This window comes from Epinephelus lanceolatus, chromosome 10 (assembly GCF_041903045.1).
Source record: "Epinephelus lanceolatus isolate andai-2023 chromosome 10, ASM4190304v1, whole genome shotgun sequence".
In the NCBI taxonomy this organism is placed as follows: domain Eukaryota; kingdom Metazoa; phylum Chordata; class Actinopteri; order Perciformes; family Serranidae; genus Epinephelus; species Epinephelus lanceolatus.
Window position 1 is genome coordinate 30,892,461 of NC_135743.1, and position 27,816 is coordinate 30,920,276.

Consider the following 27,816-nt stretch of genomic DNA (forward strand, 5'->3'; position numbering starts at 1 on the left):
TTTTTTGACTATGAATTCTTGACATTTTGATAATATACTTATGATGACTGTTAGATATCACACACTTTTTTATGACAAACTATACATGACTTTATGTCATACTGAGTTTTATGACATTTTTATGATATGATACTAAGACTTTTTCATGACTTCAAATGACATTGTCATGACAACACTATAACTGACATTATCTGATTATATAATACAATAACCTAATAATTTAGTTTTTATATAATACTATACTTGGACTTACTTGAATTTTTTAAATAATGTACTATCCTATGACATTTCTATGGCATACTAAACTGATTTTTTTTAATGAAATACTGTACTATGACTTTTTTATGAGATACTACACGATATCTTAATGACATACTATACTGTGACTTTTGAATGACCTTTTCAAAGAACTATATTATGACTATGACTGTTAATAACATTTTTATGGCATACTATACCGTACTACACTATACTACACTATACTGTGCTATGTTTTTTTATAGCATACTTCACTATGGCATTTTTGTGTCATGTTTAAGACACAGTGCATTATGACTTTTTTGACTTTTTAAAATGACAATTATTATGACATACTATACTGAATTTTTAAGACACACTGATAACATACTATACTATAACCATTTAAGACATTTTTATGACATATTATGACTTTTTATGACATTTTTACAAGATACTATACTATGACTTCTTGATGACTTTCGCCCCAGTGTCAATGTGCTGTTCAGATTTCAAATATTACACAAAGAAAGTCACTGGTTATGTAACCTATGCTTTGCAGTCTCAATATCACTAGAATCCGGTCTCGCCTCGACCCAAGCTAGCAGTGATTCTCTCTCCTTTAAATCCAGATTTAGAACACAAGTGCTTTCTCATTAAATGAGGTTGAGGGTCACCGTTGTGCTGAAAATTGACCAATTTTAAGCACATTATACGAGCATAAAATAGTCTGAATTAATACATTATTGAGAGGAACAAATTTGATACGTAATGAATAATGGGGGGTACTTGTCCCCCTAAAGTGTATGGTGATCACGCCCAGTACTGGGCACACCTGCTTCAATGCAGACACCCTCTGTGATGATAGATTATTCTATCCCATCATGTTTAATCTATGTAGTTAAGGGCACTAATGGTAGACACCAGATAAACCTGGGATCAGCAGGATGACTTACATACATGGGCTGTAACCTGTAACTTACAGACACAAGTTGTGATTTCTGTACCATCAGGCCTGTCACTGTAGAGAATTAGCTCAGTGTTAAACTATATTCATGGCACTGGTCCCTGCTGCCACCATGCAGAACATCTTCATTTGTGTGGCACCACCATTCCTGACAAAGAGACACATTTCAGTGTGTGATGCATTAAGGGAAAAAGAGAAGCTGGCAGTAGTTGAGCAGTGTGTTGCTCATAGCTACATTCACCATCAGGCAAAGCAGACATTTGTGATTATGTCACATTATATATGATGGCAGACACATGAACTAATGAGGTGATGCTTCAAAATTAATGCTGACTGGAAGTGTCTCAACAAACCCAGAGGCCAGTGCTGTGACGCCTGTGACAGTCTGAATTAACTTTCATGCTGTAATCCTGTGCAGTCTGATGGACACTGGATGGAAGTTTTGATTGAGCTGTCAACAATATTTATTACTGTCACTGATCCAATTTGCACATTTAATGAGTCATGTAGAGGGATACAGTGTGCTCTGACACCACTCGGTCAGTTTTACTGAGGTCTCAGAGCTTTAAAGAGCAGCTATTTAAAACAAAAATGACCAACAACATATTACATTATTGTGTACACATATCCAGTCCAGTTTCTACTAAAAAACTCAGATCGACAGAGAGATTCAACAAATAAATAACTGATGTCTGAAGACATTTTATGCCAAAACTGACATTTTGAAAGAACAGTCCTCCCTGATGATTCTCAAAAAAAGTTACCTGAAGACAAATAGAAACTCTAAACAGCAGACCACCAATCGTAAGTATCTTTACAGCTCTGATGGTGAATTGTTGGACGGTTCTGGTCTGCTTCAGGTTCAAACCTCAACGATGAAATGCTTTTAAGATCCAGAGATCTCCTGGAGGATTTCAGCAGCCAGTGGAACCACATCGACATGACACCTGGGACAGAGAAAGAATAAGTTACTGACAGTATAACAATTATATTAGTTACCTAGTGACATAGACAAAGTAAAACTAGTTTTCCTCAAAAATGGTGCAAATTATCAGACATCCCTATACCAAATAACCACACAGTTTCAGGCGAAGACTTGAGCTGCATATCATACCCCTCTCCCTGTCTATCTCCATCCACCGATCTATAATCTTCAGTCTAATAAAGGCAAAAATGACAAAAACATAATCCAAAAAAGTGCAAATGAATCATGTACTGTACATATTCTTTAAAATACATTAGTTCAAATAATTCTTAGAAGTCTTTGTACAGCTCTAATGTGGCTCCATATTTCTCCCACCTACTTCTGACTCATGTTCTCCAGTAAAATCACAGACTAATATTGAATATGGAATTCATTCAGTATTATCCTGTCCAAACCACCTACTTGTACATCAAGAGGTGGTTCAGCTTTGGGTAGAGACGTACTGGTTTTGAACTGCCCGTGGGAAGAATGAACATGTAAGTGTCTGTCCACTCTTGATTAAAAAGCTCTGTTGTCGCTGTCTACTCGTCTCTCTTTAGAACACACCATGTGAAATTACTTTCCTCTGACTCAGTAACTCTGAACAAAAATTTAAATGCAACACTTTTGTTTTTGCTCCCATTTTTCACAAGCTTAAGATGAAGATCTGAGACTTTTTTTCTGCACGTTTCAGTCACAAATTTGGCAAAATCCATGTTAGTGAACACTTCTCCTTTTCCAAGACAGTTCATCCACCTGGCAGGTGTGACATATCAAGATGCTGATCAATAACATGATAGCTACCCAGGTGTCTGTTGGTATGGTCACAATAAAAAGCCAGTCTAAAATGTGCAGTTTTATCTTGGAAAAAGACATTTAACAGGGTTTCACATGACTAGCACCACAGACATGCATTTTTTTGGTCACAGATTCCCCAAAAATCAGTCAGTATCTGATGAGACACCATTTGTCTCATGCAGTGCGACACATCACCTTCTCATAGAGTTGATTAGGTTGTTGATTGTGGTCTGTTGGAATGTCGGCTCACTCCTCCTCTATGGCTGTGTGGAGTTGCCAGATATTGGCAGGAAGTGGAGCATGCCGTCCTACACGCTGATCCAGAGCATCCAAACTCAGTGGGTGACGCGCCTGGTGAGCAGGCCATGCAAGAACTATGATGTTTTCAGCTGGTGCCATGCATTGTCATGGAACATGAGGTCATGGCATAGGTGATAGGCATGACAGTGGGTCTCAGTACCTCATCACCACATCTCTGAGCAGTCAAACTGCCATCAATAAAATATACCTGTGTTCCTTGTCCATAGTTATGCCAGCCCATACTATAACCAAAATGTTAACCACACAATGCCACACATGCCGTCTGCCATTTGCCCAGTAGAGTAAACTGGGATTCATCTGTGAAAGGAACATGTCTACAAAGTGCCAGACGGCATTGCAGTTGCCCACTTAAGTCAGTTATGATGACAAACGGCTGTAAGGTCACAACCCTGGTGAAGACAAGGAGCATGCAGATGAGCTTCCTTGAGACGGTCTCTGATGCTTCATGCAGAAATTCTTCAGTTGTGCACATGTGTACACATGGTCTGTGGTTGTGAGGCTGGTTGGATATACTGCCAAATTTACTGAGTACATCTCCATTTCCAAGATTTTTTTGTTCAATGTATTTCTCCTACTGTTGTCTCTTGTCTCATCCCTCCCCTGTGTGCATATCTCACTCGAGTTGTAATGCTTGTCAGAGAGCACAGATTTGAGCACTGGTATACTGGTAGATGTGCAGCAGTCCGATTTCCGTTTTAACATGAGCATTTTTTGGAAAACGTGGTCACCGTGCTGCCTGACCTATATTACAGCTGGTACAAACTTAACAAAAACCCACAGTTCAAATGTCTCACTGACCAGTGTGCATGAAAACTGCTCTGATGACCAAGCCCGTCTCTGTCAATTCTTTAAGTGCCTTAAGAGCCTTCATGTGTAAAAGTTGTAACCTCTCAGGTATAAATTATAAACTCAAGGCCATGAGTGGATGCAGAGCTAATTTCTTTATCTGAATCCATGTGTCTGTGGGATCCATTTTGAAATGAAAACTAACTGTTTCATTAAATTATTTCCTTGAGAGTGTTAAGGCATCCTGTCATACCAGCTAACACGTAGCTGTTGTCATACAATTCTAGAGACCATGGAGGGCTTTTATTTTTCTTGAAAGTTGATGAATCCACCAAAGACTTCTCCCACCTCTATCAGCATCACCACTTACAATAAGCCGCATGGCTTAATGACGTGCCTGTCCTGTGAATGAGAATGAAAGGGGTGCAAACTGCTGAAGGTTTATTGCTGGGGGAACCTTACTGCATGCTGCATGGTACTGAGTGGACTGAATAAATAAAGGGAAGTGAGACTCCAGTCTGGTTCTGTACTGGTATTTCTCTTGTCAGTAGTCTTCCTGAGTTGCCTTCTGGCTGGCCGATAATCATCTCTACAACTTCAATTCTTTCTTTTAATGAGCTTCTATTTATGTTGCTGCTAGGAAACAGTTATATGGCAATGATAAAAATATCACAAGGCATTAAATAAATATTGTTGGACATTCAATACAGTATAACAATGTACTGTAGTAGAGTCACATAAATCTATAAATCTAAAAATACAATGCAACACTTAAAAGCTGTAACCAATATAAAATGTGATATTTTATAAAAACATAAATTTACAATATTGCGGCTTGGTTAAAACATCCAGTCTGCTCAGAACCTACAGGCTGTCTCTAATCCTACCTCTCCACTCTCTCCCTTTCTTATCTCCCTCTTCCTCTCTCCTCTTCCTCCCAGGTGTCTTTGAGGGCAGCCTGAGAGTCAGGCCAGCAGAAGCCCACCCCCTTAGTTGATTAAAACCTACACAATTAACCTAATTAACACAGCTCCCAGAGGCCTCAGAAATCCTTGAAAGTTTGTGAATATAGGAAACATAAATTGGATCCATAAAAGTTTTAGGACAAACTTTGGAGTTTGGTTTCTCATTAAATCCCCTGCACTTTCACAGTCCTAAATGGACACTCAGCAGCTGCTCGGAGGACAGCGGAAAATGAAATAATTGGTTTTAGATTACAGTGAATGGCTATTACAGAACCATATTAGCCTCACACTCGGCTTACACCAACACTTGGGGGATCTGTGTGGAATTTACGTGTTTTCCAGCATTTGCGATGGAGCCAAAGAACTATCAGAATTCAGTGGCTGACGAGGTCTCTCACTCTGTTTTCTTCATTCAAATTCTTCATCTCAGTGGATTCTTCACAGAAATAAAGTGGACTACCTCATTCTGCTGTCAGATAGGAGTTATCACCATCTCCTTAAACACTGGTTCTCGTTAAATGCCCCCCTTCCCACCCCCCCAAAAAATGATCATTTATATCAATCAGTTACTCACCCTGTGTTACCTTGAATTTGCGAACAAAACATTTTTCTTTGATGCCTCCACAGTGAACGAAGTGAACGTGATTCATCCAGTTGTATGACTGCGACTTTCCAAACAAGCTGAGCAAGCTGAACTCTGCACAATGAAGTGCACGAGCAGAATTTAAAGGCACAGCCTGCCTGGCCCTTCTCGTATGTGGAAGTGTTTTAAGTAATAAGGTTTTAGTGGAAATGCATGTCTTAAAAGGAAGTGAGTTTATGGCTGGATTGAAAATGGATTACACAAGAGCTACTGCACTAACTGCAGTACTGCAATACTGCGCTACTGACAAGCCAACTGCAGGGGAAGGCAAGCAATCACCACAACCACTATGTTCATGCTTTTTCTTTTTTCATGGGAGCGCCACATATTTAACTATGCTCCAGATTCAAGCAGCGTTGAGCCACTGAGTGTCAATTCTACACTAAGCATTTCAGCCAAACCACGTTTGCCGTTTTTTTCTGGCTGCTGAGAATTAAAAAAATATTCAACTTAGGGTTAAACGCTGTGGCTGCTCACCACTGTCACTTTTATCCCAGCCATCCAATCACAGTGGGGGAGGGGCGGGACAAATATAACAAAAAACAAGTAGTAAAGTAAGTAAAGTAAATTTATTTATATAGCACTTCTCACAGAGAGGACTCACAAAGTGCTTCACAAGTTAAAATACAAAAAATACAATAACAGAAACAATGCAAATACACAAGAACAAATAAAAAAGTAAAGTGCAGTGAAATACAGAGATGATACAATGGACAATTAATGGAACGCATGCCTAAACAGATGTGTTTTTAACTGCCTTTCAAAAATGTCCACGGAAGAGGCCGCTCTCAGCTCATGAGGTAGTGCATTCCACCATTTTGGTGCAACAGCCTTAAAGGCTCTATCACCTGGTCTTTGGTCTTTAATCTTGTGTGAGGGACAGTAAGTAGGTGGCCTTCAGCGGACCGCAGTGACCTGACAGGACAGTGAAAGGACACCAGATCCATCAAGTATGCAAGTGCTTGACCATGGAGGGCTCTGTAAGTGATGGTTAAAATCTTGTACTGGATCCTGAAATTAACAGGGAGCCAGTGCAGGGATGCCAGGACTGGAGTGATGTGAGTGAACTTAAGAGATCTGGACAGAAGCCTGGCGGCTGCGTTCTGGACTAGTTGGAGGCGGTCTAATGAAGTTTTATTGAGACAAGTGAAAAGAGAAAGAGAAAAAACCAGCCGTCACATCAATAAAACACTGGAGGATCCCGACTTGGACAAACAAACAAAGAACTGGAAATAAAAACCAAAAAAAATAATCCCCACACTGTAAAGTGGCTTCTGTGCTTATAAATGCAAGATTGCGGTCAGATAGACCTCATCAGTCATTAACTACTTTTCCACTCTACAGTAGCAGAAACAGTCTGGTATTGCTTTAAAGAGATTTTATGTGATATATTTGGAGTTGTTTCCTTATCATCTGAGTAAATGGCAAAAAATAGCCTACTCACTCTGGGCTATATTTAAGTCGTATATAATAATACCTACATGTATTTGAAGTTTTGGCCTATTTCTTATTTGTGTAAATTATTTCTAGTGTTTCTATATCTTCTTATTCTGTTGTAGGATTATAGGCTATTATTAACATGTCACTCAGATGACTTTTCGCTGTTCCAGAACATCATCACAGATAATTAGTATCACTGTTTCATCTCATATGATATAAAGTACTTCATTTATGGTTCTGATGATGTCACTTGTAGGTAATAACCCCACCTCATTCAGATGAACATGCTCGTGGCTGAAGAGGAAAATCCAGAATTGACTAAACTAGTGAATGACTAGCTTTGTGATACCAGTTATCCAAACAGCCAATGTTAGGGTTAGTAAAGCCAGATAACCAAAAGATATCTCAGGTATGTGTAACTGGCTTTGTAATACAGGCGTCAGCTCTTAGTTGTGACCAACTGAAAACATAAACACACTCCCAACATGTTTTACACACATAGATAAAATAAGGAGAAAAAAATGCCTAATAATGTGACATTAGTGTTTTTGTTGGAGTGATCAAATATAGAGCAGTTATAAAATGTACCTACAGTAGAGCTGAGCTATTCCCAAACCAGTGGTCCCCAACCTTTTTTGTCTCATATACCCCCTAACTGAGTTTAAGTATTCCTTTATCAACTCAATTTATTCTTTTTAAGACAAACAGTTATATAAAAGTAGATAATGTTAAAATAATTTCTTCATTAAAGACATGATCCTGGAGTTTATTCAGTAAGTTACTAGATATTAGAGGGCAACACTACTGACGGCTTCATGTTTGACTGAACCCAGCAATAAACTAAGGATCAGATTTTGGGGCTTTTCTTTAAGATGGAGAACTATGAGTGACGCTCCTCCCTTCCCCTCTATACTCACTCAGGCTTGAGGTTTCAAAAGGCATTCCTCAGGTTGTCATGGTAAAGGGTGAATGACATCATTTGGGTTAGGATCTCAGCCCAGACCTTCCCTCTCCTTCCCACTCTTCTTCCGTCTCCTCTCTCTGCCCCAACTCCTCTCATCCTCTCAATTAACCCCCCCTCCTCCCCTCCATCCATCTCCTCTTCTCTCTCCTCATAACTCCTTTCATCTCCTGCCCTTTCTCCTAAAACCTCTGCTCCCCTCCTCCTACCACTAAACCAGTGGGAGTGTGCCAGTCTCAGCCACTTCAAAGGCTGGAGCTGATCTCTGCTTTCATCTGCCAGAGAGGGAGAGGAGAGAGAGGACAAGAGGGGAGAGGGAGAGCACAAGAGAGAGAGGGAGAGAAAGAAAGGGGTGAAAAAGAAAGAAAATGAGGAAAAGGAGAGAAAATGGAAGGGGGAGAGAGGAGGAGAAATTGGTATAGAGGGTGACAAAAAGGGAAGAAAAGGGGTGACCAAGAAGAAAAGAGGGGGAGAGGGAGGGGGGAGTAGGAGAGGCCTCTATAGCAGGACAACAATACACCTTTATTATTGATCTGACAGGGTGTGTGTGTGAGATTGAGAGACAGGGAGTTTGTATATAGAAGGGGGTAAAGGGGCCATTTGTGTGTATTTATTGTGTGTGTGTGTGTGTGTGTGTGTGTGTGTGTGTGTACTAAGTGTATGTACGTCTATCTTTGTGAGAGCCAATCTGAGTTTCAGACATTGAGAGTGAGGACATTTTTGGAAAGTGAGGACATTTTGGCAAGTCCTCACCTGCAGACAGACCTTCAAAGACCTGTTAGTGGGTTCAGACTTGGTTTAAAGGCTCATGTTAGAAGTAGGTTTAGGTAAGGGTGAGTGTAACGGTTGGTATTCGGCATTTAGTTGTGATGATTAAGGTTAGGGTAAGGGACTAGAGAATGCATTATGTCAATGAGTGTCCTCACTAGTATAGAATTAAAGGGTTGTTTGTGTGTGTGTGTGTGTGTGTGTGTGTGTGTGTGTGTGTGCGTGCATGTGTTTGTGTGTGACAGGTCGCTGGTCTCATACATCAAGAGATCAAAGGAAGCATGGTTGCTACAGGGACAAAACCCTCGGCTCAAAGAGGGAACACACAATCGGCCCACATACTCATAAAAGGCAGCCAGATGCAAAGATACAGGTGCACGCACACATGCACGCACGCACACACACACACACACACACACACACACACGCCTAACCTGCAGACACACACTGCATTTCAGACTTGTTGGCCTCTCTGGTAAACATCAGCTTCAGAGATAAAACTGGAAAGTTGTCTTTGGTTTTATAACAATGTAATATATTTTGTGTATTAATCTAAGAGATAAAAGGTGGTTGTAGCAATCAGTGGCCTGTTTCTCACACACACATTTTGTGTGTGTAGATTTGTGCCACAACATGAGAGGGTTTGCTCCAGCTGGTGAACAGTGCTTGATGCATCACTTGACTATTTCCGAGATGGTGGCCGGGTCCCAAACCTTCTTATTTTACAGCTAAACAGTACACTAAAATATGTTTCTGAAAACATTTAAGGGAAGAAATAGGCAATGCAGTAACAACATATTGATTCATATTTGATCAGCACTGTCTGGTTTGAAAGTTTGACTACACACAAGCAGTAATTGATATGACTGACAGCTGCGTTAGAGACTCCTGGAATCTGATTGTTTTTTTTCTGTGAGCTGGTAGATTCTAGTAAATGCCATCAGAGGCAATAGGGGGAGGAGGAGGAGGTACAAGATTTTTTTTACAGACCATCTCATGTACTTCTTTCAGAATATAGTGACAGTTTCAGCAAATACGCCAAAGTTATTTTCATAAAAGTTACCAACTGCAGTTTTAAAGCAAGCATTACATGCAGTAAGAATCACAGCTGAAGCAGTGTTACCTGTACATTTCACGTGGTCAGACTGTATTGATCTTGGTTCTGAGTTTCCATCATCGTTACTGTCTTCAAACAAACCGCACAGTTCCCAAACTCATAAATCTTAGAGGGAAGCTGTTACTTTGTCAGGTGTGTGAGGTGGTGCAGGTTATGTTTCTTGCCACTGATAAGAAATCTCATGAGACTTCCAAACAAAGAGGAAGTTTTGTTTTTAATATATGTATGCATTTTATCTCTGCGCTCTTTGTGAGCCATTAAGCTGACAGTGTCCTGCACAAGCTTACATCCTTTCAGTTAATAACTAGGAAAAGGTCAGTTTTGACACGTGTAATGCAGACATGTTCAGACATGCATAAAAATAATAAGATGAAGGAGAGGGCTGGAGGAGACATATCTAAATCCACAATGACTTGTTACTGGTGTCCTTTGAGGTATGGTTTCAACTGATGTGCACAGACTACTGACAGAAACGAGCATCCTATATAGACAAATCTAGAAAGCCCTATTCGCCACATTAATGAAAGAAAAATATGACATTGCATTCTCTGTTATTTATGCAAATTGTCTCTCAAAATGAAATTATGGAAGAAGTATTCCATAATAGATTGATATTTTATGACACACACAAATGCTTTTAAAAGGCAGAAACACCAGCCCGGTCACCAGAAGAAAATGTTGCCATTATGCCTTTCTGCAAACCATGAATATGTTTCATTTGCATGTTTCATAGGTATCATATCAATGTTTCTAAAGTGACGTAATATATGAGCTGACAGTAAATGGCGTGTTGCCAAGGAAAGATGCCTGCCAAGCTGCAGACCACTGCTCGAGACCAACAAACAAGAAAACCAGTTGTGTTTTAGCCAGTCATTGCTGTGTTAACTGTGGCTTTTCAGGCTAAACATGGATGTTCTGTAGTGACCAGTCAGCGAGGAAAGTGCCATCAAAAGTCATTATATACACAGACATCGCTGCTTTTCCTGCCAAGATTGTGCCCTCCAGTAGGTTTTCATAGGAACAAATATGATCTTTTCCTAACCATAACCAAGTTGTGTATGTACCTAAAACTACTCTGTGAAGATTCTCAGTTATCCAGGTCATGGTAATCATAAGTGCTCATATCGTAGGCAAGTGGACTTGCTTGCGTTTCTTGAAGATGTTTCGCCTCTCATCCAAGAAGCTTCTTCAGTTCTAAATGACTGGTACAAAGTTGCAGGCTATAAACTCTGTGTGGGTGGGAACCCTTGCAGAGTCGTAGGGTCACGTGAGCTCTTAGTTTCAGAGTTGTTAAGGTCACAACCTTCACTACTACCAGTCATTTAGAACTGAAGAAGCTTCTGGGATGAGAGGTGAAACGTCTTCAAAATGCAAGCAAGTCCAGTTGCCTACGATATTAGCACTTACGATTACCTAAAACTAACCACACATTAACCACAGCATAGTTAAAGAATAGTTTCAACATATGCCTTACATAATAACGTGCAGTTGTAATGTGTCCGTGGTTTGCACGAACACTCAATGCCAACATTTTGTTCTGGAAATTGGGTTGGAAACACACACCTGTTGGACATAGTTATGTCCTGCAATAGACCAATTAGCTCCGCCCCTTCAGGACATTCTGACCAATCAGATCGATCTGCAGTCTGCACCTGGAGGAAGAGGGACAGAGTGAGACAGACAAAAGGTGCATTAGTCCTCAGTTAAATGGCAGTGGTCCATGCTTAAAAAATGTGATGACGTGAGTCTGACATACTGTGGGTAATAAATGAATACTGAGCAGTATGTGAGAGCATCGCTGCTCTTTGTAGTCTGCCAGTGTAATACATTAAAAAAACAAAAAACAGGGAGACCACACACTGTTATAATGACCTCAATTTCAAAACAACGCATCATGGTTTCTGTGCCACCCTCCAGCTGTGCTGATTCACACAGTCAAAGTTGAACAACTCTGAACTTGTGGAATAGTGCAGCATGACTTTAAATGATGTCATGTCCACACACCCTGTACACAGGACTGATAAATGATAACATGACTGTCTTTCAGTGGTGTTTATCACTGTCATCTCAACAAAACAATACCAGCCCTGAAACTCTACAAACACGCAGGATGATTATTTTCTGTCCTCTTTTACAGGCCATTGGACAGATTCATCAGAGGAGGAAGACAAGCAGCTCTGACCATTGCTTCACCAATAATAAGAAACCAATGATGATACATTTGTACATTAAAAATGTAATTTTCACATTCTTTATCTTTTCACAGCATCACTTAAAATCATCCATGGGAAACTACATTACAAGAACCACTGGTCTGTGTTATCATCACAGAAATATTTTTTACAAGTTACCACGACCCACTGCTGAGTGACATCACATTCATTTGTCAATGCCACTTCAAAGTAAATTGATCAAAGAGCTAATTTGCCCAAAATCCAGTTGAACGCACACATGCACACACTCCTGTTAGATTAGCGCTTTTTCACATAAGTGTTTTTTTTCTTTGCTTCTTTCTACAGATTGTCATTTTGATTTTTGCGCTCCTTACTGCTCCTCAGTCGTGGTCATAATTTTGTTGCTTTAATTCTATTGCTGAACTTAAACATCACTCTCCATTAGACTGTCAGCTAAAGAGTACTCCCCTCTCTTCCCTCACTGAATTTCCTATCTACATCATTTGTTTCTTCTCTTTGTCATGCCTGTGTTTTCATTCCTGTCCTGACATGTCTCCCCACATCCTGATGTCGAAGCTCCGCACCCACCCGGGAACACCTGGTGTACAGACTGCTGTGCATGGTTGTGTGTGTGGTTCACTTTGAAAAGTGGCATTTACAGTGTTTAAACTAAGTTAAGTAATGTGTTCAGATCTGAATTAAATATAGGGTGACAGCTTGACGTGGAACAAATGTGCTGGAATAAATAAAAAACACTGAGTTTGCCTATATTAGTGCTGCGCACGGTGTATGTGTGTGTGTGTGTGTGTGTGTGTGTGTGCTTGCGCACTAGTGTGCGTCCGCGTGTTTGGTGAACGTGTTCTCTCTGATGTAAGGTGACATCATCACCTTTGTCTCTGCAGCGACACAGCATGGTTGTTGCTAGGCAACGGGGTTAGGAGGAGACAAAGACGCTCCCTTCGCTGGCTTACTTTTCTCACAAACACACACTTCGCCTTCCCCATCAGAGTGAGGGGACATTTATAAGTGCCTGCCAACCAACCACTACACACATACTTATCATCCCTTCTTCATCCTTGCTCTCTACCACGTCTTCACCCCCTTTCCTCCTTTATCCTCCTCTCTCCACACCTCTACCTGACCAACACCCTGACTCTATAACACTGAACTCAAAATCAGATGAGAGGCGCTTAGACAGACACACAGTAGAGGACAGACAGACAAGAGGAAAAGGGACTGGAGCACACTGGTTAACTTGTGCAAACAAAATTTTGCACAATTAAAAGCTGTAAGTGAATCGGTGTGCTGCAGTCCCTTTTTTTTTTTCCTTGGAAGTTGGCTAGTCCTCAAACTCAGAGGCGCATGATTCAGCTGCATACCGCTTACCGGAAGACATGCAGACAGACAGACAGACAGACAGATTCAGACATGTTGCCGCTCAGAGAGACAGCACAGGGCTGTCATAATAGATATCAACTTAAAACAAGAGACAATGTAGCTGACAGTAGAGGAGGGAATTGTACATTTACTAGAATAACTTGCATCATGCATGAATTAGACAATCTATATGTGTGTGTGTGCGTGCGTGCGTGCGTGTGTGTGAGGGAAAGAGACAGACAGACAAACAGTGAAGCTATATTGAGGAATGATTATTTGTATTATCACGCGACTCTGCCCGCTTCGATGATGGATAAAAACCTTTCCATGTTTCCGGCTCAAACATGTGAAAGGTTACAATAATTCGACATAATATGCTTTGACATTTTGGAGACTCTGCACTGAGATATTTCGGCCTCCGGAAATGAGAGAGGAAGAAGCTTTTAGAAACAAGAGACAAGAGTGGTATTAACAAGCAGTATGAGGAAAAACACAGGACAACATCGACAACAACATCCTCCCTGACCTCACGGATCCAGGTTTGCCATAAAGTAGGTAAACAAAATTTACACTAAAAAACTACATACTAATAAACATGATTTTTGCCTGACCACTTAATAGTACAGATTTATGTGCTTTTGACATCAAGTGTGCATAAATATTAAGGGACCCATCACTGAAGACAGACAGAGGCAGACCAAGTTTAAAAATGTTGTACACTGACAAACTGCTTTAAAAGAAATAATAAATACTTATTTCTCTTACAACTTCTTATGAGTCCTTTTTCATTTAATTAGCATTCTCCTTTAAGTCTTTCCAAGTTGTGTTTGTTGAAAGAGGACTAGTTGAAAATTCCACTAATTCAGACTTGATTCATTCTCCCTCTCTCCTCTTTTGCAGTTTCCAAGCTATTAGCAGGATCTTTGATTGAGATTAACAGAACCCTGAAATCAGTGAAAGATAATTAAAAAGCCTTTGTTGAAGGGCAGGCACTTGTTTGAGTGTGTAGGTGTGTGTGTGAGTGTGAGTGAGTGTGTGTGTGTGTGTGCTTCTGAGAATGTGTGAGTCATTGTGTGTCTGTGATGGTATATCTGTGAAAAAGTGCACGTTGTGGATGTTAAATGTCTGTTGCATTCTTTGAAAGGCGCACTCTGCCTTCTGCCAGCTGATTGGCTGTTTGATAATACAATTCAAGAAGACTTAACAAATGGTTTGACAGTGTTGATCTTAGTTTGTCTTTAAAACTTTAGCTGCTGGACCCGAGTGAAAAAAAAGGTACAAGGTGGGAGAAGAGTACTGCAGCGCCACTCTGAGAGAACTTTACTATTTAAATCTTTTAAATTAACTAATGTGCAATTAGTTGAATGACTGGATGTGCAAAATGGCAGATTGGTATTTTTCTGGGCAAATAAATTAGTTCTGCTCCTAGCACTGAGCTGCTTAGTGACTCATCCACTAGCTATGAGGAAATGGCTGAAACACACAGTTTTGTGTGTGTTGCTCAGGGTGGTGAGCAGGATAGAGAATACACACCCTGATGCCACTGTAGCTGTTAGCACAGGGGGTAATGAGGGAGCTTTCACACAAGGACAAATTTGTTACAACAGACAGACAGATACACACAAAAAGAGAAAGAGGATAGTCTGTGAGCTCATGTGTGACAGAGTTTGTGTGTGGCTGGTTCAGGTGGCTGGAACTAATTAGTGAAAGGAATCAAAAAATACACACACGCAAACTCTCTCTCACTAAGACACACACACACACACACACACACACACACACACACACTTACTACAAATGTAGGGTAGCTTCCAGGCAAAGCCTTCAGTCAGATCATATGATCTCAGGGTGACAGCTGACCTTGTGTCCCACGTGCAGAAACTATTTCATGACCCTACGGCCAAGCCAAAACATTAGGAATGCATTTTACATAATTCATAGGGGTCTACTGAAAATCAGCCAATTTTTTTTCACTGGTCATGTTGAGTTTTTAGGATAAATTTTCACTGGGCTGCCCTCACCAACCCTGGCTCTCTTTTACCTAGCTGCTGAAATTACAGTTGAACAACTTTGCAAAACTGTGGATTAAATTAAATGACCACATCTTTTAAACATCCAGTACCAACATTTTTAAAATAACTTATTCCTGAAGTATCTGTACCAAGACAACTTCAGTAAGAGTTCTAGTTTAACGTTAGAGAAAGGGTTAAAAAGTGGGCATTGATTGTTGTCTTGCAACAAACCCTGGTCTTTTGTATCTAAATAAAATGATTTACTTCCACACACTTACTTGTCTCTGTGCTACATAAACAGCACACCACTTCCCACATTGCCACTGAGTGTTGGCACTGGGCATGAATCTTGTACTGCAGAATCATTCAATATGAATTTATTTCTTAGGAAAGCTGGGCTGCAAATTACATACCAGATACGTTGTCTGACTGCATCACAACTGGCCTTGTCTAATGCAGTATGAGTCTTTGATCAGTATTTTACTGGCGGTTTAGTTAACTCTCTTATTGGCTTTGCCATTTAATACTTTACTAAGTTGAATTACAGCATGCCTCAGTTTAATTTCTACCTGAATTAGTGAATTGTAACAGCGTCATTTTATTGTTGTGTTTGTCTATCTGGACAAGAAACTGCCACATTGTTGAAACCTTGCTGATTGTTACAAACGTTAGCTGCAGCTGCTTCAGTTCTCTCCATGTAACCACATGGAGCTAATGCTATTTGGTATATTTGGGCAATAGAAGCTTCACTAAATCTCCACTTGCTTTACTGCAGTGCGCTCTCTTACAAGTCAGTCATCTTTGGCCTGTACTACAAATCATTTTGACTATCAGACAAAATTGGACAGACCCTCGAACAGGGAGTGACAGGCAGATACAAACCAACTCTTTTTCTCCCTCTCTGTCTTGCTCCCTCTGTCAGTCTAGCTCTGGTGAAACTACACTCTATTTTCAGAACAGTAGCACAGCAGGGCTGTGTGTGTGTGTGTGTGTGTGTGTGTGTGTGTGTGTGTGTGTGTGTGTGTGTGTGTATGTGTGTGTATTTGTGTGTGTGTGTCTGCACTGAGTCTGTTTTCATTATTCCAATATTTTCCTTCTGCAGTGGCTGCAGTTAATATTTCAGCCCCCAAAAATACAAACAAATACGGGGCCAAGATTCTTGAATCATACAGAGAAACATGTTTCAGTGCTGTGATGACTAATCTGGGACCTGATTAAATCTCATACAAGCTATGTTGTCATGCGTGTGAACACTTCTGTGCATAGATGTTGGTCTTTTTGTGTCCATGTGTGTCTCTGCATGATTAAATGTGCACTGTACTCACCAGTCGTTTGAGGATCCTCAGGGTTGTGCGTTGGATTCGGGGGGTCTCTGTGTGTATTTGTGTGCGCAGCACATGTGAAAAGCTTTGCAAACAGGAAGGTGACAGGCAGTCATAACCCTCTCCTCCATACAGCTGGACCAGTAGGGACAGACACTGAATAGACTCCTCCCAAACTTCCTGGTTTTCAGTGGACAGCTAAAAGGGGAGAACGTCAGTAAATAAATAAAGCAATGAAATAACTCTGTGCACCATGTTTCTATTTACGTTATTGTGGTTACTATGGGCCATAGGTTCTCCTTCCTCTAGGTATACTTACAATACATATCATAAATAAGATATCTGAATTAAAAATCTGAAATTTACTTAAACAATTTAGTCACATTTTACACACACACACACACACACACACACACACACACACACACACACACACACACACACGTCAGCAACAGAAAGTTTGCAAATACAGTGGGGAGTCCGAGCAGTCCATGATGAGACCCTCGACGCTGCCTTTGGTTGGCTACATTGGAGTTGCTAAGTGGTACCTGTTGGTCTGACTAATGGTGAATTAGCAAGTCAACGAATGGTTATTTCATAAGAATGAAATGACATAACATGAATAAACATAACTAAACACAATGTGAATAAAACTTGAACACGTTTCCTTCTCTGTAAACATGAATTCTGCCTGGGTCACATCAGATGGATTTTCTTCAGCAATGGTTGTTTATCAACGAAGACAACAACTTCCATGATTCCACGCTACTTTACAACATCATCAAAGTCCATCTTTGGTTATTCTTTTGATTAAGGGTGTGTTCCAAATCGCATACCTTGTCTTTTTAATTTTAGTAGATACTGCAGATGCTGTTAAAAAGTAGGTTTTGTTGCATGCAGCATACACACAACAGGAACATACTGCTTCTTCATAACATTGCGCCCCTAACTTTGACCCTTTTGCTTATACATCCCTTACCTTGGAGATAGAATAAAACCCCATTCACCGAACTCACCAGAGAGAGGTCAACCCAGAGAGCTTTGCTGTTGGTACTTTGCAATGCGTGTTGTTTAAACCCTAGATTCTAACATATTATAATCACAACAGTAAAATTAGAAATGCATTTCTCTCTCATTGATATTTTCATAATTATGTCTTTATGTTGTTGGCAATTTATAATTATTATTTTGTTCACTTAATCAATATTCCTATTATTACCATCTATTCCACTGGTCATCAGTTACTTCAATGTGCTGTCATTTGTCACTGGGGGTTCTGACAGCTGTCAACCAGCCATAAACCCGTCATGTGTTTGTGGCTCAGTTGATGTGACACATCTTCTGCTGTGCAGAGAATTGAGGGTCAGAACTGCCAGAAAAGCATGCTGGCTTACAAAGTGCAAAATGTGACCAGATGCAGAAAAACATCCTTGTATTTTTGGCATACTGCATTTGACATACTATGTATATGATATACTAAATCTTTTTACATCGTACTAATTAGTATGGCTGTATGGGTACGGGAATGCACAGTAAGTTTAACACCAGCAAGTTTTGCAGTTTTAATGATATTAGATTCAGAGATCATATTGACGCTGCTGCTCTTTCTATTCCACTAATCTCCCATGGGGCAAAGGGGCTGTGCAGAGGCCGGGGGTGTGTCAGCTGCCCCCTTAACCCTCTCATACACAACCACACACACAGACGCCCACCCAACACTCAATGTGTCAAGTATAAGTAAAAACCTCTATTGTGTCCCTTGAGACCTCCTCTTCTCCTCCTCCCATTTTCCGAGTCCCCCTCCTTTCTGTCCTCAACATCCCAGAATGCCTCACAGCACCCTCTCTCCTTTGCCCTGATTCCCTCTATCTTTCTTCCTTTCCTCTCCCCTTGCCTGTGAATCTGACTTCATCCTCTCACCTTCATTTCATTCTTTTGAACTCACAGAAGCCCCCACCTTCTCTTTTCCTACTACTGACCTTCCTTATCCAACTTACTGCCACTGTTTTGAAATACTTAAAACATATTCATGTTTTTCAGTGTAAAGAATGTTGCAGAAGACAAAGACAATCATTCGTTAAGCAGTTACATTCAATTGTCACTGTTCAGATGATTCTTCTCACTCAATCACTTCTCAATCTATGCTCCTATAATGAAAAATCATAGCCTGGTTCCAGACCATAGACCCCACCCACTCAACTGAGTAGGCTTGCATTACTGGTCTGGCATACTGCAGTGAATTTGCGATTTATCTCGTCCAAATGATGGACAAACCAATGAACGCCAGGGGTCTAGCGATTAGCCAATCAGCGCCACGCTGATGTCAAGCTGTACGCCGGTGGGTAACTGGTGAGGATAGCAACAATGGCGACCGCTACAGATCCTACAGACCACATTAACGACGCTATCGAGGTATTTTGCCACTACTGGCATTAATGGAGGACCAAATTAAGGAAGCTGCTAAACTGGATTTAACGGCGATGCAGCTGGGCGTGCACGACGACGGAGACATTTTAAACGGGCAATGCTCGCTTGTTTTCGGCACCCCCGAGGCATGGATACTAATGACGTCAGATTCTGGGTGAGTCGTTGATCTCTACTGATTGGTTAGGGAAAAAAATCAAATTCCCTCCCCCTTGTAAATCGCCTTCAATGGAAGCCATGTCAGACTGAAGGTTCTGGGAGCTTCAGTCTGACACTCAGGCTAGAAAAATCACCTATTTACACCATCAATTTATAGATGGAGGTTTTGATATTTGGGTTAGAAGAGGGGTCACCGCAATAAGACATCTATTAACTGATAACAGCTTTATGTCCTTTGATCAACTGATGCTAAAGTTTTAACATCCCCCCGCTCTCATTTTCCCCATTTTCGCAACTCCATCGTTTTCAGTCGACATCCTCCACTTATTTCCCGTCACAACCACCAAGCTCTGTTTAAGATTCTTGGATTCATTGGGAGAGTTCACCCCTTAAAAAAACTCACAAAATTTGGAACACTTGACTTTGTTAAGGAGTCAGTGGGAGGAAAATTTGGGGACACAGTTTTCTGAGTTTGGATAAAAACTTAAGACATGAGACATCTCTCTTCAATTTGCTTACAATATACAATTATCCAATTCAAGAATCTGCATTGTCTTCACAGTTTCAAAATAACGTTAGCTACATTCACACCCAGTGTCGATCCTATGTGTGACCAATGCAGGCAAGCACCAGCCACCCTTTCACATATGTTGTGGCTTTATCAAAAACTAGTTTCAAATTTTAAAACCTTCTCAGATGTTTTTGAGGTAGCCGTACAACTTTCTGCCACTACTGTAGTATTAGTATTTGGAGTAGCTCCACAAAATGTACATCTTAGTCTTCAGGCAAAAAATATTATAGCTTTTGCATCTCTTCTAGCTAGATGGCTTATACTACTTAAATGGAAAGACAATTTTTCTCCAACCTTTAAACTTTGAATTAATTATGTTATACATCATCTGACTTTGGAGAAAATGTGATAAAATGTGTGCTCACAAATGTTCTGTTATATGGCAACCTTTTTGAACTTATATAGAAAAAATGGACACCATTAATATTGTAGTCTTGTAATATTGACCTCATATTATATGTAGTTTACCTTAACTGTAATTGTTATTTTTCAAAATCAGTTATTAATTTTCTTGTGTTTCATTTTCATTCATTTATTTTCTGGAGCCTAGCCCAGTTGACATTGGGCAAGAGGTGGGGTACACCCTAGGTTGCCAGACTTTTGCAGGGCTAACATATGGAGACAACCAACCATTCACGCTCACATTCAGACCTATGGGCAATTAAGAGTCACCAATTAACCTGCATGTCCTTGGATTGTGGGAGGAAGCTGGGGTACCCAAAACTTTGGCAGGATCATTTACAGACATGGCTTATTTAAAGTTATCAAGGAAATTTTGATACGTCAACCCAGTGTGAAGTTATGCATTTTTAACATGTCTTACAGTTAAATTTTACAAAAATTCTCATAAATCAAAAATGGCTGAAGCATCAAATTTGTTGCACATGTGTGGATACTTTGTCCAAGCTTTGCTAAGCAGTCTTTTGGTATTTTGCTACTAGAGAACACCACAATTGTGGAAAGCTTTAATCATTTTAGTTTTAGTCATGACTCAGTCGATGCATAAAATTTGGTGATAAATGCTTAAAGAGGGCTTTTTACAATAAATCTAAATTTCCAGACATTTCACACTCCAAGCTTAAATAAAATCATAATAAATGATCAGAAATTCAAAATTGACACACATTCTTCGGATACTAGATACTGTTCATATCAGTTTAACAGTTAGCCCGCTGTGATATTCAATATCTTGTTGTAATTTGTACAGTATGCACAGTATTTTTTATTTCATATCATTTTTAACAAAATGTCACCAAAATATTGGACAATACACTCGAAACCAGCAGAATGATGTGAGATTTTTGTTCAGAATTTTATCACCAATGTTTTGACTATTGTAAGTGCTTTAAGCCTTAAACAAACAAACAAACAAAAACAGTTTTGCGCATGAGGTATTATTACCTCAAGTTGTCAGAAGGTATATAAGAAGCCATATCTTCCTGGTGGTGCAGTGAGTAAGTCACCTGCTCCAGGGATACTGAGGTTCAAAGTTCATATTCCCAGGTTGGTGAGTATTACACATTTTGAACAACTTTTACTTTGACCACACTCCAGAAATAAGCAGACTGGTGTGTGATTTTTTCAGGATTGTTTCCCCAACAGTTAAATTTGTTGTGAATACTTCAAATCCCACTTTTGCCATCCTGCAGGTGGTCTGAACATTTGCATTTTCAAAACAGTGGGACTGTTTGTGTATAAATTAATGGACATAAGATGCATTCCAGATTCTGAACAAAAAACCCAACAAGAAACAAAATGTATTCATGTGAAACACGCTTTTACAGAGGGCCATAAGCCACATCAAATGTTTGGTTTGGGGGTGTGGGGGGTCTTGTATTGTTATATTGTTTTCCAGTTTGTAATTTATTGTATTTGTATGACTTTAAATAGTAATAAAAAAAAGCAAAAAAAGTTGTAACTAATATTTAAGTGCTTCAATTATGATTGTGTGATTCTGATTGCAGATGAAGAAGGGAGTTATTTTGCATCACATTATTCTTTAACATCTGATTTTAATCCTCAGTAGGGTGTGTGGTGTCAGAAGGTGTGGATGTATGAATGGCTACAGCAATAACATTGCCACATTTCTGTCAGCAGAAAGATTGTTCTCAGTCTTATCTTCCTGTTTTTCAGACTGCATCACTGTCTGTGCTGGGACTTGTAGATGTAAGAGCTTTTTTTGCACATTTCTGGGATTAATATTTGTTATAATTGTCGTATAATTACTTCAGTGAACTAGAATAATCATCTGTGTCAAACAGACAAGCAAAGAGCAAGGAGCATATTGTAGTTATACAACATTTCTACACTTATGTCACATATAGCATATTCAATACGTTGTATAAAGCCTATGTAACCTGTATTCTTGGATACTTTGACAGAACCAGTTAAAGGAACTGGACAGAGGACACAGAGTCCATGAATGAAATTGCATTACAAGCATTTTACTGGTCTCTCTGAAAATAGTTTACGTTTGTGTTTATGCACACTTCTTTGAGGGAGAGCTAATGAAGAAAGAACTTTTAAATGAGCTTGATCAGTAGTGTTGCTGCTTACAGTGCAGTCAGATGTGGGAGAAGGTTTGAGAAGTAGTCTTGAAGGAAGCTGTAGATCTAGCTACAGCAACAGTGGCAGATGCTTTTACAGGTCTAGCTAGATTAATTTGGGTTTAGAGAATATTAATATAATTTACAGAAGTGGTGTTGATCCCTTGTGAAATCACTGTTTTACCTTTAGATGTTAAAGTTATTTTAAATGTCCTCAAATTTACCCACAGAGAAGCACAGAAGTGGAGTTCAGACTAGCTTGTTAAAAGCAGTTCAAACTAATTTGTGGGTCCCAACTGTGAACTGATACAGCTTACAGGATCTCTAAGGTGACACACACTCCCAGGTGTATGGTTAAAGTGATTATACTGGCCACCAGCAACTGGTGAAAAGTGCTGCATAAGGTGTCACTTTCAACAGCATCCTGCTACAGAGCTCCAGACTCAGGCTCACCTCTGGCACTGGGAAAATCAAGCGATACCTTGTGTGTTACGATTTAAAATCCTGTGTGTTTATTGCACTTCCTAATCAATAAGTAATGTTTACATACCACAGTAGCATAGTTAACTGTTAACGTACACTTAACGTTAATAAATAAAGTAGCCTACTGAGTGTATATTTCATACATTGTATCACGTCCATGCCATTGTATAAGTAGGCCTATTATAAGCTGACCGATCACATTTGGTTTTACATTTTGTATTTGTCATGCTTATTTTTAATAAATAAAATGATAGCATGTTTTCATTAGCCCTTCACCTATAACATCAATGTAAACAACAAAATACAATTCAATATTTTGAGATCATGACCAATGTCATTTTAACTAACGCTACAATTAGTTTGTTAATGACATTGGCATAGCTAGCTATAGTAACCATCTCATACTACAAGTTAATTGCTGCTTAACGTCACGTTACCAAACTTGAGAAGTTACAATTATATTAAAATACTAGGTTGTATTGTGTACCTTATTGTTATTGGCAGAGGGTGTGTGATATACTCAAACTAATGAACACAGATCTAAACAGTTGATTTCAACACCAAACCTTTTTTTTGTCAGTACTTGTATTTTCTACTTGTATCACTCAGCCTAATAACTAATACAAGTATTACTTGTGTGTAGAGGTCATATCCAGAAACTTATTCCTGACACAACATAATGACAAACACACCGAGAAAAGTAGACATGTTCTCTCTTTCTAAATCTCTCTCCCTGTCTCTCTTGCACACACAAACACAAACACATGCACGTACACACTTCCTTGCATAAATAAGAATACATACACAGTTTGTCTCATTGAATCAGGCATACATTTAAAAAATACAGTACACAAACATGCATGCAGCAGCAAACCCAGAAAATATTTATATATGCATGCAAGGCATTTACACAAGCACGCGCACATACACACACGCAGCTCTGTGAGTGTTGGTCTCACCATGTGAATGAGGTGTGTGCTGAGTTGGCTCAGGGGTCTGTTTTCCAGGAGCAGCTTCTCTGCTGCCTCCATCTCTACTGCTGGACAAGATAGCCTCTGGCTCTATACACACACGCGCATACACACACACACACACTCATGTTAAATCATTTATAGAGATTTGACAGTCAATAATGATGGATCCAGAGACCTGCCAAGACAGATTCTGACAGACTGAGACAGACAGAGAAAGACACACTGATAGACCAAGAGAGGAAATAGTTTTTCTGCATACATTGTGTCATTTTAACCCTTCTTTCACACTTTAAGATGTGCTCAAGACAGCACAGGTTGAACACTTTTCTTTATTTGTCACATCAAGTTATTTTTACATCTCATTAAGACTTCAGTCTTCTCACCTCCTCCCTTTTTTTCTGCCCCCCCTCATTAGCACCTCTGTCCCTCACTTTGGCTTATTCTAGTCCAGTTCATGCCTACAGTGGAACTTCAGGCCAATTAGCTGTGGAATAATGTGATTAATACTGGCACATATTTTCTCTCTCTCTTCCCCAAAGTCACTTCCTCTCTGTTATGCTCTCTCTCTCTCCTTCTCTTTTTTCTTCTGTAGTATATATAATCTCTGACTCTCTCTCTCTCTCTTGACCAATGGAGTAATAGTTTGGGGAGAGCGGTCTAGTCACGTCCTCTCTCCTTATCAGACCTTATTACCCAAATGAATTTGGTTTGGGCCGAAGTTTTCTTTTTAATGAGCTTTGCATTTCTCGCAGAATTGATTTCCGCTGCACATTCTGCTTGCTCCCTTTTCCAGCTCTGTCTCTTCCCCTCTGTCATCCATCCTTCCCTCTCCCTCTTCTGTCCTTCCTCTTCCACCCAGTCTTTTACCCTGCCTCCCCTTTAGTCCCCCCACCCCCCTGTCCAGGCATTAATATGTATGCGTTGGGCTGGGGTGCACACTATGGGGAGACGGGGGGCTGGTGTGAGTGTATGTGAGCGTATGTGAGTGTGTGCGCGTCTGTGTGTAGGGAGGCAAGCTGAGGACAAAGCCAGTGGTGATAATGAGGCCGCAGGGACATAGCCAGACAGGCCCCTCTGTGTATCCTGTGTGTGTGTGTGTGTGTGTGTGTGTGTGTGTGTGTGTGTGTGTGTGTGCGTGTGTCCCAGGGACTCGGGACCTCATCCGCTTTCTCCTGAGTGCACAACTTCAATATTGCAGTTTCTTAAACCTGCTAGCTCCCACTGCACACATCAATGGACACACACACTCACATTCACACACACACACCTTTAGGGACATAATACAAGGGCAATATTTTGAGGGAACTGACTTTGTGATTCTGTTGGTGATTCTGTGCTCAACAGAGATAAAATTGGTGAATAGTGGTGAATCAATGTGGGAAATACATCAGCCTTTAAGGACCAGTGGAACATGATACAGCAAAACAACTGACACAAGCTAACAATCCTTTAAAAATACATTTGAAAAAGATACAAGACATCGTTGTTCTTTAAGGATTTCTTTGCACAGACTGTAGTAACATAGTGATTTTTTAAGTATATAATCAGTGTTGGGGGTAACGTGTTACCAACAAAAATGGCTTTTTTTCTGTCCCTAATTGCAGTAATCACATTACAGTTACTAATCAAACACAGTCGTTACTTGCATTACATAAATTCATCATTAAATCTTCCCCTTACTTAAGAGTTAGTGACGACGGGCTTCAGGCTGTTGCCGACGGGTCGTCCTCCGTGTCCAGCCAGTCACCGGTGAACACAGATATGGGGACGAGCCAGAGGATGGGAGAGTTTCTGCCGCAAACAAGCACCGAGACCCGGGGAGACATGGGAGCAGCTTCATGTGTTTACAGCCGATAGCGGGAGCAAGGACAGACGTCTCACTCCGCTACTCTGTGCTGCAACCACACATCTTCAGTTTATAACTGTAACGTCCGTTGTCCTACTAAGTGTTGATAACACGCTTAGTATTTTACAAATTCGAGGTTTTTTTTTTATTTGATGAACGTGGCGCTGATATGCAAAAATGAACTAAATGACTGTGGGGCAGTGGACAAGTAATATAATCATAACACTTTTACACATGGTAACCACCCCCCGCCTGGCATAACAACTTCTCTGGCGGAAACCCTGCAAATACTTACAGTGCCGTAATGGAAACACATGGTTTGTAACTTGCAAGAATAGTAGCCAAATATTAATATTTGCTCCACTGATCCATTTTGAGGGAGTTAGTAAAGTAGAAAGCCACAAAGCTGAGATCACATCCACCTTAAAGTCTTATTAATTAACATTACAATTAAAGCTAGGGTAGGAAGTTTTAATTTAGTGTCACTGGGTAAAAATTCCATAATAACCTCTGAGCATATTATGATTCAAGTGGACTGAGAGAAAACTTTACAAGGCTTTACAAAATCTAGGCCATGCACATTCCCTCAAATGGTGAAACTCTGATTCCAGCAGTTGCAACAACTGCTGCCTACACTGCAGCGTAACCCAAAAAAGGAGGATGGACTTATCAAAAAGAGTCTAAAACACAGTCTGACAATAAACGTAATAAAATGTGTCAATGTGGTGCTAATAGTTTAGCCTTCTGCTAACAGGCACTTGAGGCTCATAGCAGCTCCAAGTTCATGTTTACGTAGTTAACTTTAGCTAGAGTCTAAATTACGGTGTGCCCTCTGCATCACTCCCTGCAGCTGCAGACCACCTCGCCAGGAGGAGAGTGGGCAGTAGCTTTAGAGACAAACTCCCAGCCAGCAGCCCCAGCAATCCAAACTCACCCAGCACCAGAGGAATGGACCGCTCCAAACTCTATTGCTGCCATTGGACCCAGCGCTGCTGCTGGCCACCAGCCCACTGTGACGGCTGAATTTGAGCTGCTATAGCCGCAAATCTTAAGGTCCATCCCCGCAGCCACTGCCTGTCCTCCCCCCTGGCGAAGCAGTCCACAGTGGTGGGGGGTAAGTCTGAGAAACTGTGGGGTACTAGCGAGATGATTCTTGTATTATTTATGGTCTGATAAAGAGAAAGAACTCTACATAGAATTAAGATATATAAATCAATGTATGCGAAACACCAGGTTACTGTATGAAGCGTGTGCATATGCCCATGGCTGCCTGGTGGGAGGGACTTAAGATAAAAAAGGGGAGAGCTACAGGAGGAGGTTGATTATCAATTTCTGCCTTTTTTATTCAGTTTCCAGGAAACTGCATACCCCAGCTTTAATGGCCATTTATGTGCCTTATCACTCGGAATTCATTCCTAAAATGCTACAATTCACAAGACAGAGGTGAGGAGGCTTCCATTTATTTTTGTTGAGTTACTCAAAGAGCCTCAATAGTTTTACTTTTGAGATTTCTTTCTTTCTTACAGCACTGCACTGTACAGCTTATGACCATAATCTCTGTTGCTGCGGCAGGGCATTTTTGAAGTACAGTGCTACTACATTTAAGAACTGAAAGATGGTGCTTGAAGTTAAACTGTTTGGGTTTTTTTTAGTGCACTTTCTGATTTTTTCTATGCCTTGCTCAAAGGCAGCTTGGTGACCAAGAGATGACAGTGTGTTTCTTGTTCTCAGTAGCTGTGTTTGAGTGATCATACCTGCAGTGCAGAGCGGACAACAGCAGATGTTTGTTTGAGGATGTTGTGAAGCAGCTCCAGAAGGGCTTGTAACACAAGATGGCTGACCTTTCTCCCAGCATGCCCCCCTCTCTCATCCAGGTGGACTAGAGCAGCTTCTGAGAGCGTGCTCACCACCACCTCCATTAGGCCTGTGCAGTACAAGAAAACTCAGGATAAAGTTACTGG

General features: G+C 40.4%; 1 protein-coding gene across 1 annotated transcript in view; it reads right to left on the reverse strand.

Annotated features, from left to right (window-relative positions):
* Window positions 1-1,684: 1,684 nt before the first annotated feature.
* The window catches only part of ulk4 (unc-51 like kinase 4), a 115,127-nt gene continuing 88,995 nt past the window's right edge, over window positions 1,685-27,816 (reverse strand). Inside the window, exons 33-37 of the mRNA XM_033639704.2 lie at window positions 27,610-27,779; window positions 23,995-24,096; window positions 16,856-17,050; window positions 11,531-11,619; window positions 1,685-2,151 (exon numbers count right to left, since the gene is read on the reverse strand). Of these exons, the coding sequence (XP_033495595.2) occupies window positions 2,091-2,151; window positions 11,531-11,619; window positions 16,856-17,050; window positions 23,995-24,096; window positions 27,610-27,779 (617 nt within the window). The 3' untranslated portion in view covers window positions 1,685-2,090. The remainder of the gene's footprint in view (window positions 2,152-11,530; window positions 11,620-16,855; window positions 17,051-23,994; window positions 24,097-27,609; window positions 27,780-27,816) is intronic.